Source organism: Tinamus guttatus, unplaced genomic scaffold, assembly GCF_059628265.1.
Source record: "Tinamus guttatus ecotype Peru unplaced genomic scaffold, ASM5962826v1 Tinamus_guttatus_pri_ptg000369l, whole genome shotgun sequence".
Classification (NCBI taxonomy): Eukaryota; Metazoa; Chordata; class Aves; order Tinamiformes; family Tinamidae; genus Tinamus; species Tinamus guttatus.
In genome coordinates, this window is record NW_028288903.1 from 47,677 (window position 1) to 61,562 (window position 13,886).

The following is a 13,886-nucleotide window of genomic DNA, read 5'->3' on the forward strand; positions in this document are numbered from 1 at the left end:
TTTCCCACGAAAGTAGTTGCTAGCCAATCTTCACCAAGAAAAATGGAGAGGACAGCAAGAGACTTCTTGTTTACCAAACACGGCACGTAGGAAACTTGGCTAACCAAGAGAAGATTTTTGGGGTTTTCAACATCTTCTGCACACCCTAACCGCTCTTCTTTTTGTGTCATCCAGAGAGGTTTTTTTTTCACAGACACTGGAAGGAAGGGGGAGGAATGCAAAGAATGAATAATTCAACTTTTTTCAGCCATGTGTGTGGCTGCATTCATGGAATGACAACGCGTGTTCAGTCAAAACTTCCATACAATGGAAGGCGAAAACTAGAAAAACAGAGACCCCACCCATGGGCAAGAGTGCTTTAATTTAGCATTTGGAAAACATTGAGGACAAATGTCAGGCCAAGAGCATCTGGTCGTTGCTAAATCATATAATGACTTTCACAAGCATAGTCAGTGTTTGGGCATCTACTACCTCGGATCAGCAGACAGTCTTGGGGTATGGCCAATTTCAAGTACTGTTAGAAGATGGCTACTAGCCTGAAGAGAAGACACATGGTATAGCAACACAATTTTAATATAGAGTAGTAGTTCCCCTTCTTTGGGGCTACTGTTCTTTTGGTTTAGGAAGACGGTCTGATTAGAAGAATTTTTTTTTTGTCGTGTGTTGCACACTTTTGTAATATGATCTTACTGTGGAAACACATAGCAAGATGTCAGCTTCAAACAATAACATATGGATACAACTCTGTCTATTTCTGTGTTTTAACCTTAGTACACTGTCAAAGGATATTCCATAAATGCCCACAGCATTTATGAACGGGACATGTTGGAATGTTCCATTAGATTTATGAATCTTGAATTAACACACTCCAAATCAGGGAGAGCCTTGGAAGGAAACAACGGAACTTAATTTTCCATACTCAACAAAAAATGTACCACAAATACGAAGCAGGAATTCTTCCCACTTGCCTTCAGATTTCTAACATACAGAGAAAAAGACATGTATTAGATAAGAAATGTAGTTGTCTAAAGTGAGTCTGATGAACTGCATCCTACAAATGCACAATTTTCTCCATTAGCTAGATGGTAGTCATGAGGTAACTATCTTAAATATAGATATCTAAAATTAGGTAACAAGAATCCCATTCCTATCAACATGGTATTCACAGGGCCAAATCTGGCACCGCAAACTACTGTAGTTTGATGCTAACCAGTTTATATGTCCATCACCAAGCTACCATAGTTGACCTCAACAATAATGAATATTTGATACTGCTTGCATTATGGGACAAACTGGATGAGCCAAGTGCTGAGTACAGTTACCCCTTCCCTTGCAGCCTTCAGAAGTGTTTCTGGATTCTTTCTAGGTGCTAAGCTCTCACATAGCAGTATACAGGAGTAATACTTCGTACTATTGCCTAGGAGATTCTGTCCTAGGCTGGTGGAACTTACTGGCCTCTATCATTCATTTCTTTGTCACCTCTTTTCTAGACTAAAACAAAGCAATATTCCTGGGCATAGCGTCATCAGCACCATAAGAAACTTAGAGCTAAAACAGAATTCTGCAGCAAAATACTTTCTCCATCAAATTCACAAAATCTTTCCCTGCTCCCTCTACTGCCCACCCATAAAGTTCTTAGTCTAGTTCAGAGTTTCATTTTTTATTTTAGGAGCGTTCAACAGTTTCAATCCTGCATAAGGACCATGTAAGTCTCTGTGATTAAAACTATGATTAACATATCTACTTTTAACACAAAGCAGAACTCTCCCTCATAATCATAAAACTCACCTGCAGAACTTTCTTGGGGAACTTACAGGACTTTATGGATCAAATTTCCAAGGAAAATAAGGACTGCCAGAAGCCCCCAGGACTCAAGAACAAACATGTCAATATGTCTCCTCAAATATGTCAACCCTAAAAGAACACGGTATAGGATTTGCCTTTTAAATATCCCCCCAAACCCAAACAAACGGCACACTGCACACACAGAATTCCCACATGAGGAGAGGAAGAAGGTGAAAGAACAGACAAGGCATAACGTTCTGCATGTATGCATGGTGCACTGGTGGAAGGCACTCAGATACGATGATGACAACTGTAGTATAATAATCCCTGTAGAACAGAACAGAACGGGACAGCACCAGTGGACAAATTTTATGGGAACTTAAAATGCAGCACAGAACTTTGAAGTCTGTTAATTAATAGACATATATGGCACTCCTAGATTATGCAGACAACAACAACAACAAAAAAGATAAAGTTCCAAAGTGAGGAGATGCCAGACCCCATGTGTATGCCCAGTGTAGGCATAAGCTTTCCCCCTTGTGTGCATGGATGGCTGAGCTCCAGCGTATAGGGCCTCTAGATCATTTCCAGCTAAATTTTGCCAGAACTCCTCAGCGTGGGAAAAAAGAGTGTGTTTCATCTTAGCTTTGTTCTTGGATATGCTTGAATGGAACAGTTCTGACTGAAATTTATCCCCCAGATTAGTGCCTCAGGCAGACATCTGCCACGGAAAACTTTAACCAAATAGTTAAAGTTTTGTAAAACTATCCATAACTGAAAACAGGATCTTATCATGGGAAGGGTCAAGCAACTGTAATAACAGGCACTGCTCGCCAGCCACGGTAGAATAACAAACTTAGGCCAAAGAGCTCAGAACAAGTATATTTCCATCCTGAATAATCTACTTCTACAAGATACCACGCTAGAAAATGACTTGTTATCTTCAGCATTTGAATCGACAAAAATTTTAAATTAATTTCTTCATCTGAAAGGCTGCTCATAGCTTGGTTCCAAGCAGCAAACCACTATGCCTGAATAATTACTGAGAGAAATGAAGAAAGACACAGATCACCTTTGAAGAGGATGAGAAGAGGCAGGTGCATTGTACTCGGTCTTCCCAGTCCCTGGCAGCACTGGATCTCTTGTCAGGCGGAAAATTCTAGATTTTCTAATTCAAGAAATCCTAAGAAAAATCTCAGGAGGAGAGCTGAATGGTGTAATCTATAACATAATTCTCAAACACCTTAGAGAGGAACTTCAGTTCTCTGTTATGAAACGTAGAAGAGATGCTGACAAATCCTTTGCAATTAAGCACAGAAGCAGTGAAATGTTATTGATGTACTCCCTAATAACCAAAAGGGATGCGGAAGACATATCCAAATGAGATGACTGGGAAATCAGTCTGGAGAACAGAACCTAACAAAAGATGTGAATGAGTAATAATTTTTATCACCTCATTAATCCTGGGAATAGGGAAAAAAATCAATAGATATGATTACCATTCATGCATAGAAAGGCAGAGAATTATCTATTTTCTGAAGAGGAGAAAATATATGATTAAAATATAGGCATAAAGAACTGTCAGTTTTGAAGTATTTACAACTAAAATTGTAGTTATAAGAAAACTCAAACATAGCTGTAACTGAAAGAAAAAAAATCCTCTAGTTCATTTTAGGTAATTGATCCTGTTGTGTACAGTGAATTTCACTTGATTGTACTTATTATATTGTAACCTGAAATTACAAGAAGAAAGTATGCAGAAACAAAAAGTTAAATAGGCAGTATTTCAAGAATAAAGATCTGAAACTCAAGACTCAAGCTGAGGAGTCTGAATTCAGCCTCCGTATCAGCAGATTATACTGTGCTCATGAAAGTACCCTTTCTACATTGTTTTAGTTGGCAGTAATGTGATCATTCCTGCAAGGAACACAGTACACTCTGAAATTCATCTAAACAAGCAAACAATCAGTGGCAAGAAAAAAAAAAGGAAAAAAAAAAAAAGGAATAAATAAAGAGAACAAGCAGAACTGGAGTCCAGAAATATAACCTTAATCCTAACTCTTCTCTCTTTCTTATGTAGAGTGTAAAGGTAGGAAGTCACTGCTTCTCCCTGTTTAACAACTTCTTTCTGTAACACTGGGATAATAATACCACCCAAATGACTCTTTTTTGAAGAAAAGTGCCTTAAATGTAAGGTTACTTTCTTTTAAATGTAAGTACTACTCTAAAGTAGGACAAAAAAGAACAATCATTTAATAATCTTAAGCTCCAAAATGTTTTTTACCAGTTAGGAACCCCATGTACTTCTCAAGGCATGTTTTAGACTTTCCAGTCTGTTTTGACTATTTTTTTAATCCCATATCACTTTTCTAAGCTGAACTTCTGTAATGACTCTTCAAGATTTCTAATCAGTGATTTTAAAACATTCTGTAGATTAAGAAACTTATTTTTTGCTATTTTGAATGCAATACTGTAGCTATTAATATTTTCCAGGATACAGACAGAGTATGATTTGAAGATTTAAGATCCATTATATCACAAAGGATAACAAAGAAATGTTAGAAGACAATAGCTTAGCACAAATTATAACAAAAGAAATCACAAAATAGGGGAAATCATCAATAATTCTCAGAGCATGATGAGATGACACAGGCATCCTCATATTCCCTGTGACAAAGAATGCCTCTTAGTATTGCCCAAACTTGATACTTGGGAGTGTTCCCTCAGCTACGATGTTCATAGGGTAGTGAAGAAAATTTAAATCTGAGACCTGTCACTCAGAGCACTGAAAAGAATCTATCAAAGCTAACATAAAATATGCTATTATATCAGATTACGTTTCTTGTTAATATGAAAACCAGCAGTTCTGTTTACATTTTCTTCTCAGCTCAAAAGGATAATGTCATTCCAGATAATCAATCAGAAACTAATCTAGTCTTTTACACTTAAAAATCTATCATCTAGTCTATCTCTGCTTAAAACTGATATTTAACATAGTATGCTTTAAATACAGTTTTGATACCAATGGCACTATTCAATTTGCTTAAATTAACCATGTGCTCAAGTGCTTTCCCAGATTAGAAACTAAAGCTAGAAACTGCAAGTGTCTTGACAACATACTGTAGAATATTTTGATACATACAGAGTATTTTGATAAGAATGTCATTGTCAGCTGAACACATCAAAATGTAATAATCTAGAAACAGCTATTAGGAAGTTTGCACGGTGAATACATGCAATCTGTTTTTTTTTTTCCTTTTGATTTAAGAATACAATAACTTTTATGCCTACTGTAGATTGAACCAAACTACAACCACGAGATAGAAATCAAGATCATGGGCTTACCATTAGCATCATGGGAATATTCTATTCCAGAAACAGTGCACCGTCGGAAAACCATCTTATTTTCAGTAAGTGTCCCAGTCTTGTCTGAAAAGATAAACTGCACCTGACCCAAGTCTTCTGTTATATTTAAAGCTCGGCACTGTAGCTGAGAGTCTGTTTCTTCATCATATAAATCTTTATCTTGATGAATAAAGTACACTTGGCAAATTTTAACTATTTCAATAGATACATACAAAGAAATTGGAATCATAACCTAGAATGCATAAAAAGAGAATTAGGAGAACATAGAAGCAAGGATACATTGAATTGATAAAATTTAATTAACTAATGGTAGACTAGGACGAAAGGAGTCTATGTACTTCAAGGGTTTAAATAGGCCTACAAGCCTATGATAAAGTTACTAGAATCTTTGAGAAGAGTTTACTGTGTTAGATTAGGAAAGTCAATGTTCAACTGCAGAGCTGAAATCCATGATTATGTCTGGAAGGGTGATTATCTGAACAGGGACAGAAGCAAACCTTTCTGGGGTTAATAAGGTGAGTTGGAACTAGCTAGGAAAGGAAAAGACAGGACAAACAAACAAACAAATCAGAGAATACAGTGAGAATCCTGCAAATGTGAGTGGATACTTCGCATTGAAAAATAAATTCAAATTTATTCTAACTAAATAACAGATTATTTACAAATTCGTTCTGCAGGAAAGGAGAAACAAAATGAAAAGTGTAACGTTCTCCACGGAAACCACCTTTGGCCTTTGCTTTTGCACTATTGATTATTTGAATGAAGAAAGCATTTTATAATTACTGAAGAGATGCAATAAGAAGCTTCTCCAGAAACAATTTTCAATAGTTTCTTGAGGATTGTCATGAAAGACCTCATTTGTGCCTCATTTTTTTCCCCCATAGATGCTTTTCAGCACAGAAATTCCTGATGGCATGCTGTATTTAGCTTGCTCCATTAGACATGAGGGATACATTATGGCATGCATATAACCGGCAAATGTGACTGCTTAAAGAAAAACTACAGCAGGAGGGTGGGTGCTTAAAATAATTCTGTGGTGAACTGCATTTAACTGATACCATAAAAAATACTTTAGAACAAAAAGTAATTTACCTCATCCTTTTTCATTCCTTATTCTTTCATTCCTGAGTTGAGCCATATACTATCTTTCTATTTTAATGTATCTTTGAGAAGAGTTTAAAAAAGTTATATATTGCCTCATGATTTTAACTGGGCAGTATACCCAAAGTGGCATCCTTAATCTTTGAGGTGTTCTTCCACAGTAGGTAGATATGAGACACAAAGCCTGTTTTCTTACAAGAGTACCCAGTGTATCCTATTTTCTCCTACTTTTTTAAAATAAAAAATAACATTTGGATTTCTGAGGGAAGGTTCTCAGTTGGTTTTTCTTTCCAAAGCCAATGGATATCTGACAGTTTTCTGTGTGGATTACTCTGTTAATTTTTGAGATAAATTTTCAGCTTTTTTTCACTTGGTAGACCTTTTTTTCTTTAATGATGCTTTTTTATTTTTCTGGTTATATATGAAATTCTATGAAAATAGAATTTTACAGTGAATATATATGCTTCCTTTAAGTGCTTGATTAAGTTCTTGAATGTCTTAGTGGGTGAAGGGATATTACACATACTACACATTTATAACTGTCATCAAACCGTGAACACAAAAAATAGCATGTTCAACTTGGTTACCTGAAAAACTATTATCACTGTCAAAAATAAATATACTGAAGCTAGAACAGGGGACAAATATTTGCCATCAGGTCCTGGAACATCAAAAATTGGTTTCTTTTTTTCACCATACTGCCACACCCATAGGCCATGACCTGCAAAAGAGAGAAAAATGCCTATTAACTGCAAGAAAAAAATACTTTAGGTATGAATTTGCACTTTAAGATGAATTACACGAGAAAGTGATCTTTGTTTTCATCTACTTTGTATAACTTCTGAAATAGGCCTCAAAATGTTCTGTTTTTTTTTTTTCTCTGCACTGGCAAAGAGGTTTGTCTGTTACTAAGGACATCGTGTAAGATGTATTTCACATAACTTTATCTAATAAAGTGACCTTGCTAGTCAAAATTGTTAGTTTAGGCTCTTTCTGCAGACAGAGAGAAAAAAAGGCATTTTCAGATAGTGTTTTATTTCAACAGATAGTTGTGTTAAAATGAAAGATGACTGTAGTGACCAGTCACTAACCAGGTATCACTAGATTAGTTTCAGCTTGATGAAGTCAGAAGAGGCTTTACTCCTTCCATGTGAATCTTACCCACCAAGTCTGCAGAACTAATGAAGTAACAGCCTCAGCAGAGTCATCAGCATGGAAGCTGAGGAACTAAAACCAGAAAACCTCAAATCCTTTATTTACTAACTGCACAAATAACTAAATAAAGTCACAATTATTATTTTGGCATATTATTCTTCTTAAAGAGACAGGAAGCTGCCTTTTTAAGTACATTGCTAGAATTTGCAGGCAGCATCTTCCAAGATACACAGCAGTTTCTCGAGCTCATCAAGGAGAGACCTAGAATGGTATGCCTGATGTTTTAGAGGTTAAAAACAAGCAATAATCCACACCACACACACACAAAACAACCAGCCAACAAAACATTAAAATGATCTTCCTTACATGAGAGCAGACAAAAGGCAAAATCCTACTTTAGATAAAATGTTAGCTACGTCTGACAATATTTGAAATGGTCCCTGGTATCTTCATAAACACAAACAGTACTGAATTCTTGATAATTTACCTTCAGATTACTTTATTTTACTTGAAACTTTAAACCAAACAAGGAAAATTATTTGTTCCCTGCATTACCAGTATAAGCATACATTATATTAACGTTTCTCTATACTTTTTATAATTGCTAGCAAAAATTGAAGTCCCACACTTGAACTATGTCAAGACTTGTTTTATAAATATTCTGGCTGAGATTTTCAACCCATTTAGTGAGCATTTTCCTGACAGAAAGTGAAAAAATGCCTGATTGCTGCAGAACGCAGCTTTGCGTTTCTTGAAGCACCAGGCACCCCTGGTTTCTAAATGCTCTAGCAAATCTGCCTCCAGCTGTTCTGGGTGTTATCCCCGCTGGCAGCTGCATCGTCCCCTGCTGGTGGTTACCAGGCTGGCAGTGCCAGATAGAAGGTGCATCCGCAAGGTCACCGACACACGGGCACGTTCACAGTCCTGCATCGCAGCAGTGGAAGCTGAACGGAAGCTCCTGTGGCACCTGCCCTGCTGCCAGTGCTCTGGGACAGTCACCTCTGATGCAGTGACAGCGGGGGCAGGCGCAGGCAGGGACCTCCTGCAGCTAAACCTACCTCAGCAGTTCAGCAGAGCCCCCAACATCAGGGCTCTCTGACACGGGGTCGTGAGCTCAGTGGAAACAAATAGGTTAATTCACAGCTCTAAAACCTTGTCTTTAGTAACACTCAACAATACCTGGAAAAAGGCATACAACGATGTATTAAAATGACATAAGGCTGTTGTTAAACTGCATCATGGTTGTTAGGAAACATGCCGGTATTTATGCCTGTATTACTCACACAAACATTACAGAACACACAAACATCAAGAATATGGAATTCATATGCAGTATATAAACAATCACTTCGGGTGCCAGCTGTAAAATTCAATTATTTCCCACAAATGAATAGAAAAACAGCCTGAAGAGTTTTAACCCGAACCTCAGCATTTTCTTAAACATTTCATGAAGTCTAGAGAGTCTTCTAATTGGATTTATGCAGATTTCGACTTTTATGTATTTCTTCTATGTTAAAGCTGCAGCCTTGGAGACACTCAGTATATGTTGTACACTGTGCCCTTGATTTAATAAACGGTATTGGGGAATGGCATTGTGCTCATTATGTTTACCCTCTGCTCATATGTTACGTTGTTGTCTGATTAATGGCACGTTATACTGTACCACCTGTAATTTTAAGGGAACTGCATTAAAGTGACTTCTGCACTTGGCATTTTTTGATGCTGGGTAGTAGGATCCAAGCATTCGTTATCTCCGGGACTACTAGCATATATCTGTCTGATACTAAGAAGAAATTTAGATTGACTTATGTATCAAGACATCTTGATTTCAAAGAGGACAGAAAGTACCAAAAACATACATATTATGGAATCAGCTATATGCACTGATGTTTTGGCATATACATGTATTTTTGACAAAACAAAACCCATCAATCCCAGGAGAGTGTGGTCCTTAAGCTTCTATTTTTAAAGAACACTTACCAATGGCAGAAAACAGACACATGATTAGAAGTATGAGGACACACCAAAGGACATCAGCATTCATCTGTCTTTCAAGCTTACTGCGTTTGTAACGGGGTCCATTATTATTTAACAAAGCTTTGGTCTCATGCCCTGCAGAAGCAATTGCATCAGACAATGTAATACAGACTTCTGTTTGTTAGTATTTTAAAGAAACTGTAAGAAAGGCAGTGTGACCAGGCAGACAGAAAAGCACTTGTACCTGCATAGATTACTATTCCTGCCACTTCTTCTGTATTCCTAATAGTACATCCACGTAACAAAAGATTTTCTTTGAACAGTCCTTCTTTTTTTCCATTTTTATGTATCCTGCAGAAGATTTTAAAACAGAACAAAGCACAGCATGTCAAAACATTAAGTTTTTTTAAATCTTACTCTTCTTTAATACAGGCACAGGAAACATCTTCAAAGTTTAAGAAGTCATGTCAGCCTGACGGTGAGACACATCCTTAGATGTGTTCTCTTATACATGGGAAGGTTCTCTGGCAAACTTTGAAGCTGGAGAATACCTGTCCGGGAATCCCAGACGCCGGCAGCCCAGCTGGAGCAGGATTGATAGCTCTGGTCAGGCTACTGGATGTGCAAATGCACCGGACAAACAGTCGCTACAGACAGGCGGGCCACATCTATGGCTTGGAAAATGCCTGGGACTTTCTGCACGTGCCCAGATTGACTGCGCGGCCACAGTTAACCCAGGCCATCTAAGAGCAGCTACGCAACTCGTACGATTTACACCCTACACACATTGGTATCTACGCATCTGGGAAGGAACAGTGTTTCAGAAGCAATGACACCAAGGAGGATGTGTCAGGGATAGCATATGTTGGTTCAGTGAAAGGGAAATAAATATCATGGGTTCATCAGTGAGGGTACCAGTTTCATTTCAGAGAGTTTCACTGAGTGGCCAGGAAAGAAATGACACCCAACGTGATGGTGATTCTTATCCACCAGCACCAGAACACATGAGAAAAATGGAACAAAGTAACATTTTTCCACAACTCTCTTTGGAGATCTTCAAAACCACCCGGATGCCACCCTGTCCCACGTGCTCTAGGGGTCTCTGCTTGAGCAGGGGGGTTGGACTACATGATCTCCAGAGGTCCCTTTCAACCTGAACCCTCCTGCGATCATGTCGTTCTGTGAACTTCTAATTGCCTGCTGTGTATGGACTGACTCAAATTTCAATAGACAGAGAACAGAAAGTAGCCCTATGACAATTAACTGTCACAAGGGAAGTGATAAATAATTATAACAACAATTAAAAAATCGCAGCACAATGTGACATTAGGTAAAAAGACATATCAAGTAGTCATTCTAGACCTTCTCGGAATGAATAAAATTTCATTTAATAGACCACAGTATCTTAATGCCTCACAGCAGATTAAAGGAGAGTCTGAAATACTTAAATGATTGGTCCTAGTTGACAGAGCACCAAAACAATCACTTCTAAAAACCCACTGAAAGAAAAGAATGAATTCAAGTTGGGAGTTTTACGAGAAATCCTGGGAAAACACAAAGTATGATAACAAAATTAAACTGGTATTGTTGTCACCTCCAACTTCACAGCTTCCTGGATTTGAGCATTTTGAGTACCCTGTGTCCCAAAAAACCTTTACACTGCTTCAGAATTGTGACTCTTTTAGCACCGCGATAGCTGTGAGCACTGATTGCCAGTTTGAGAATTACCTGAATTTGACTAGGCTTGCACTTTGGGAAATCATTTCTTAATGAATACATAGTGCAGAAATTAGTTACCAGTATTCTGCTATTCCTCTACTTTTTAATATTGCATTCCTCATTAACTTTTCTGATAAATCATTAGGATGTTAACTTGAATTTCCAATAAAGTCTCCAAACCATAGATAAAGTTTCCGTTAATAAAAGGACTTTTTAAAGATAAACCTACTTAAGAAATAATCGCTCTGGCTTATGATTTTATAACCTTCACCCATTCATTACACTTAGCAGTATCAGTGAACGGTGATAAGTATACTGTATATGATAACCTTCATATACAATTGTGTATATGTTCTATACAATTATGTATTTGCTCTTACTTTCCTGCTTTATGCAATACCTGAACCTACTCTATAGCAATGGTGCAACAACTGAAGTTGACCTATTGATGCCAAGACTTCAATTTACCGCCTTCAGTCACAGATACTCTCATTTGAGATGATCTTATTCTTATATGCAGCTGGTACTGCTTTTTATCTTTTTATTGCCCAGTGAAGCTCCCCAAATCACCTGCTGCTCACCAGACCTTTAAAAAACAGTACGGATAACATCAAAATTTGTGACACATAAGCTGGGCGAGCTCGGAGTCATTGCTTCCTTCTTGTCTGCACCTCATTGGTAGTGACTTACTACCTGAACATACATATAACCCAATCAGGCACCGATGACAAAGGAAGAATAAAAATACAGACCTGAAGGTCTAGGGTAAAAAATAGTGAAAACCAGAGTTAGATAAACTTCTTGCTTTGATAACGGACCTGCCAATGCTACAACCTTACATTGAGGCGGCCTAGATCCAGCCCTGCAGAGCTATAAACCTGAAGGCTGATACAGAGGTCGAACAGGCCGTTTCTTCCCTTTCTGGATTCAGGCTGGTATAAGTTTGGAGGCAAAGAAGGAAACTTTTCTCAGTATTCAAAGCAGTTGCCTGCTGAAGCTGCTCAGAAGTTTGGAATGCAAAGGCTGTTCCACAAGGAAATGTGTTGGTGAGCACAGGTGCACTACCCTTTATCTCTGCAATTTCTCACATGGATGTCACTGCAAATATGCAGTATATAAACATCTAAAATACACACACACACCTCACCTATTATGAGAAATGGGCTCACCAGATGCAGTTAGCTCCTACTTCACTACAGCAATGAGAAAGTGTCTGTATGAAAATAAGCCTCATAGTTTAACACAATAACTCAAAAAAAGGGTCTTATGATAGCTCATTTCAGTGGTATTTTTGCTAGTTTGTTTACTGGTCTGTTTCCTGGCATTAGACAACATATCAACATACCAAAATTGCATTCAGAAAGGAGCATTTTCTCTCACTCTCCAGCTCCTCAAACATTTTACAAAGCAAATGCCAGGGCAGTTTTTAATTCCTGCTCCTTGACAATACCAAGGAAAATATTCAGCAACTTTGAAACTCATTCATCCAAGCACAAATCATCAGCCTGAATCTTCCTGACTCTGAAGAGATTGTGTCTTTGCAGCAAGTCAGAGACACCAAAGCACAGATTTATACTTTTTAATAAAAGAATAAATTTGGTTCATAGGGTGATTTTATATTAGTTTTGTTTTTTAAACTTATGACAAGCTTTGAAGAAGAAATGTCCACATGCATTCATATATTATTATCATTCCTTGCTATACTCATTTTGGTATTTCCCAGGCAAGTCTTCTGATGATAGCACATGATTAGATAAAGATTTCTATTCTTGTCTGAAGTAATAAAAAAGATCTACTTTTCACAGAAAAGCTGGAAACCCAGAATGCAAAAAGCCTCTTGCACATATACACACAAAATGAGTCAGAAGAGACGTTAAAGCCAAATCTGTTATTTTTGGAATCTGGCACGGGATTTTTGAACGTTTGCCATGCATACTGTACATAATCTGGCTAGACCCACCTAGGCAAGGGGCAAGCTAGGTTTTATTTGGTTCCTTTTACACTGAGGGCTTCTAGAGGAAATAAAAATGAGAAAAGCTGCTTGGGATACCCGACGGTGCAGAAACTGCAAAATATTATTAAGGCAAGTGCTTGTGTAGAACAGGCTGCCTGTCTGCACAAAGACAAGGCTCAGTGCAGATTCTGCAGTATGACTCAAGAAATCATATGTAGTAACATGTTATGTTACACATGTACAGACATAGGAAAGTGTATGGCCAGGCCCTTTGCAGAAAGTTTTGTAGTATTTTGTTGTTCTGTATTATCATGTCTCCTTTCACCCTGCCCCGTGTTACATTTATCCACAGTGATCATATCTCAGACCAACTGTGGGGAACAGAATTTCCCTCCACCAAACACAGAGCGCACACACACACATTTCTGTCCCCCTAAAAACTGCTTGAAGCCATTGGAACCACAGGTGTTTTTCATACTTCAAACAGAAATAAAAACAGTCATCTTCTAAAATAGAAATCTAACATGGTCAAAATTTCAAAGCAAACTTTGACAGTAATGTGTCAGCACAGCTTTTAAATAGATCTCTTCAAAGTCCACTATTTCATAGCAACCCTGTTTAAATATCTCAGTAGTACTTCTTTTTACTTGGGATGTTACTTGATCAGCTGAAAGCTATCTGAAAGTGTCTTTCAAGCACTATCAGTCAGATTTTGATGATGATTAAAATCTAATTTCGACATGGCAATAACATGTTTCAATTCAGATGTACTAATTACTACTCATCTTGATAAGTGATTTGAAATAGATCTGTACTTCCACAATGCCGG

The 13,886-nt window shown here is 37.6% G+C and overlaps 1 protein-coding gene across 1 annotated transcript in view; it reads right to left on the reverse strand.

Moving 5' to 3' along the window:
• The window catches only part of LOC104567912 (phospholipid-transporting ATPase VA), a 108,904-nt gene that overhangs the window by 33,304 nt on the left and 61,714 nt on the right, over positions 1–13,886 (reverse strand). Inside the window, 4 exon segments of the mRNA XM_010214771.2 lie at positions 5,131–5,383; positions 6,840–6,973; positions 9,388–9,519; positions 9,629–9,735. Of these exon segments, the coding sequence (XP_010213073.2) occupies positions 5,131–5,383; positions 6,840–6,973; positions 9,388–9,519; positions 9,629–9,735 (626 nt within the window).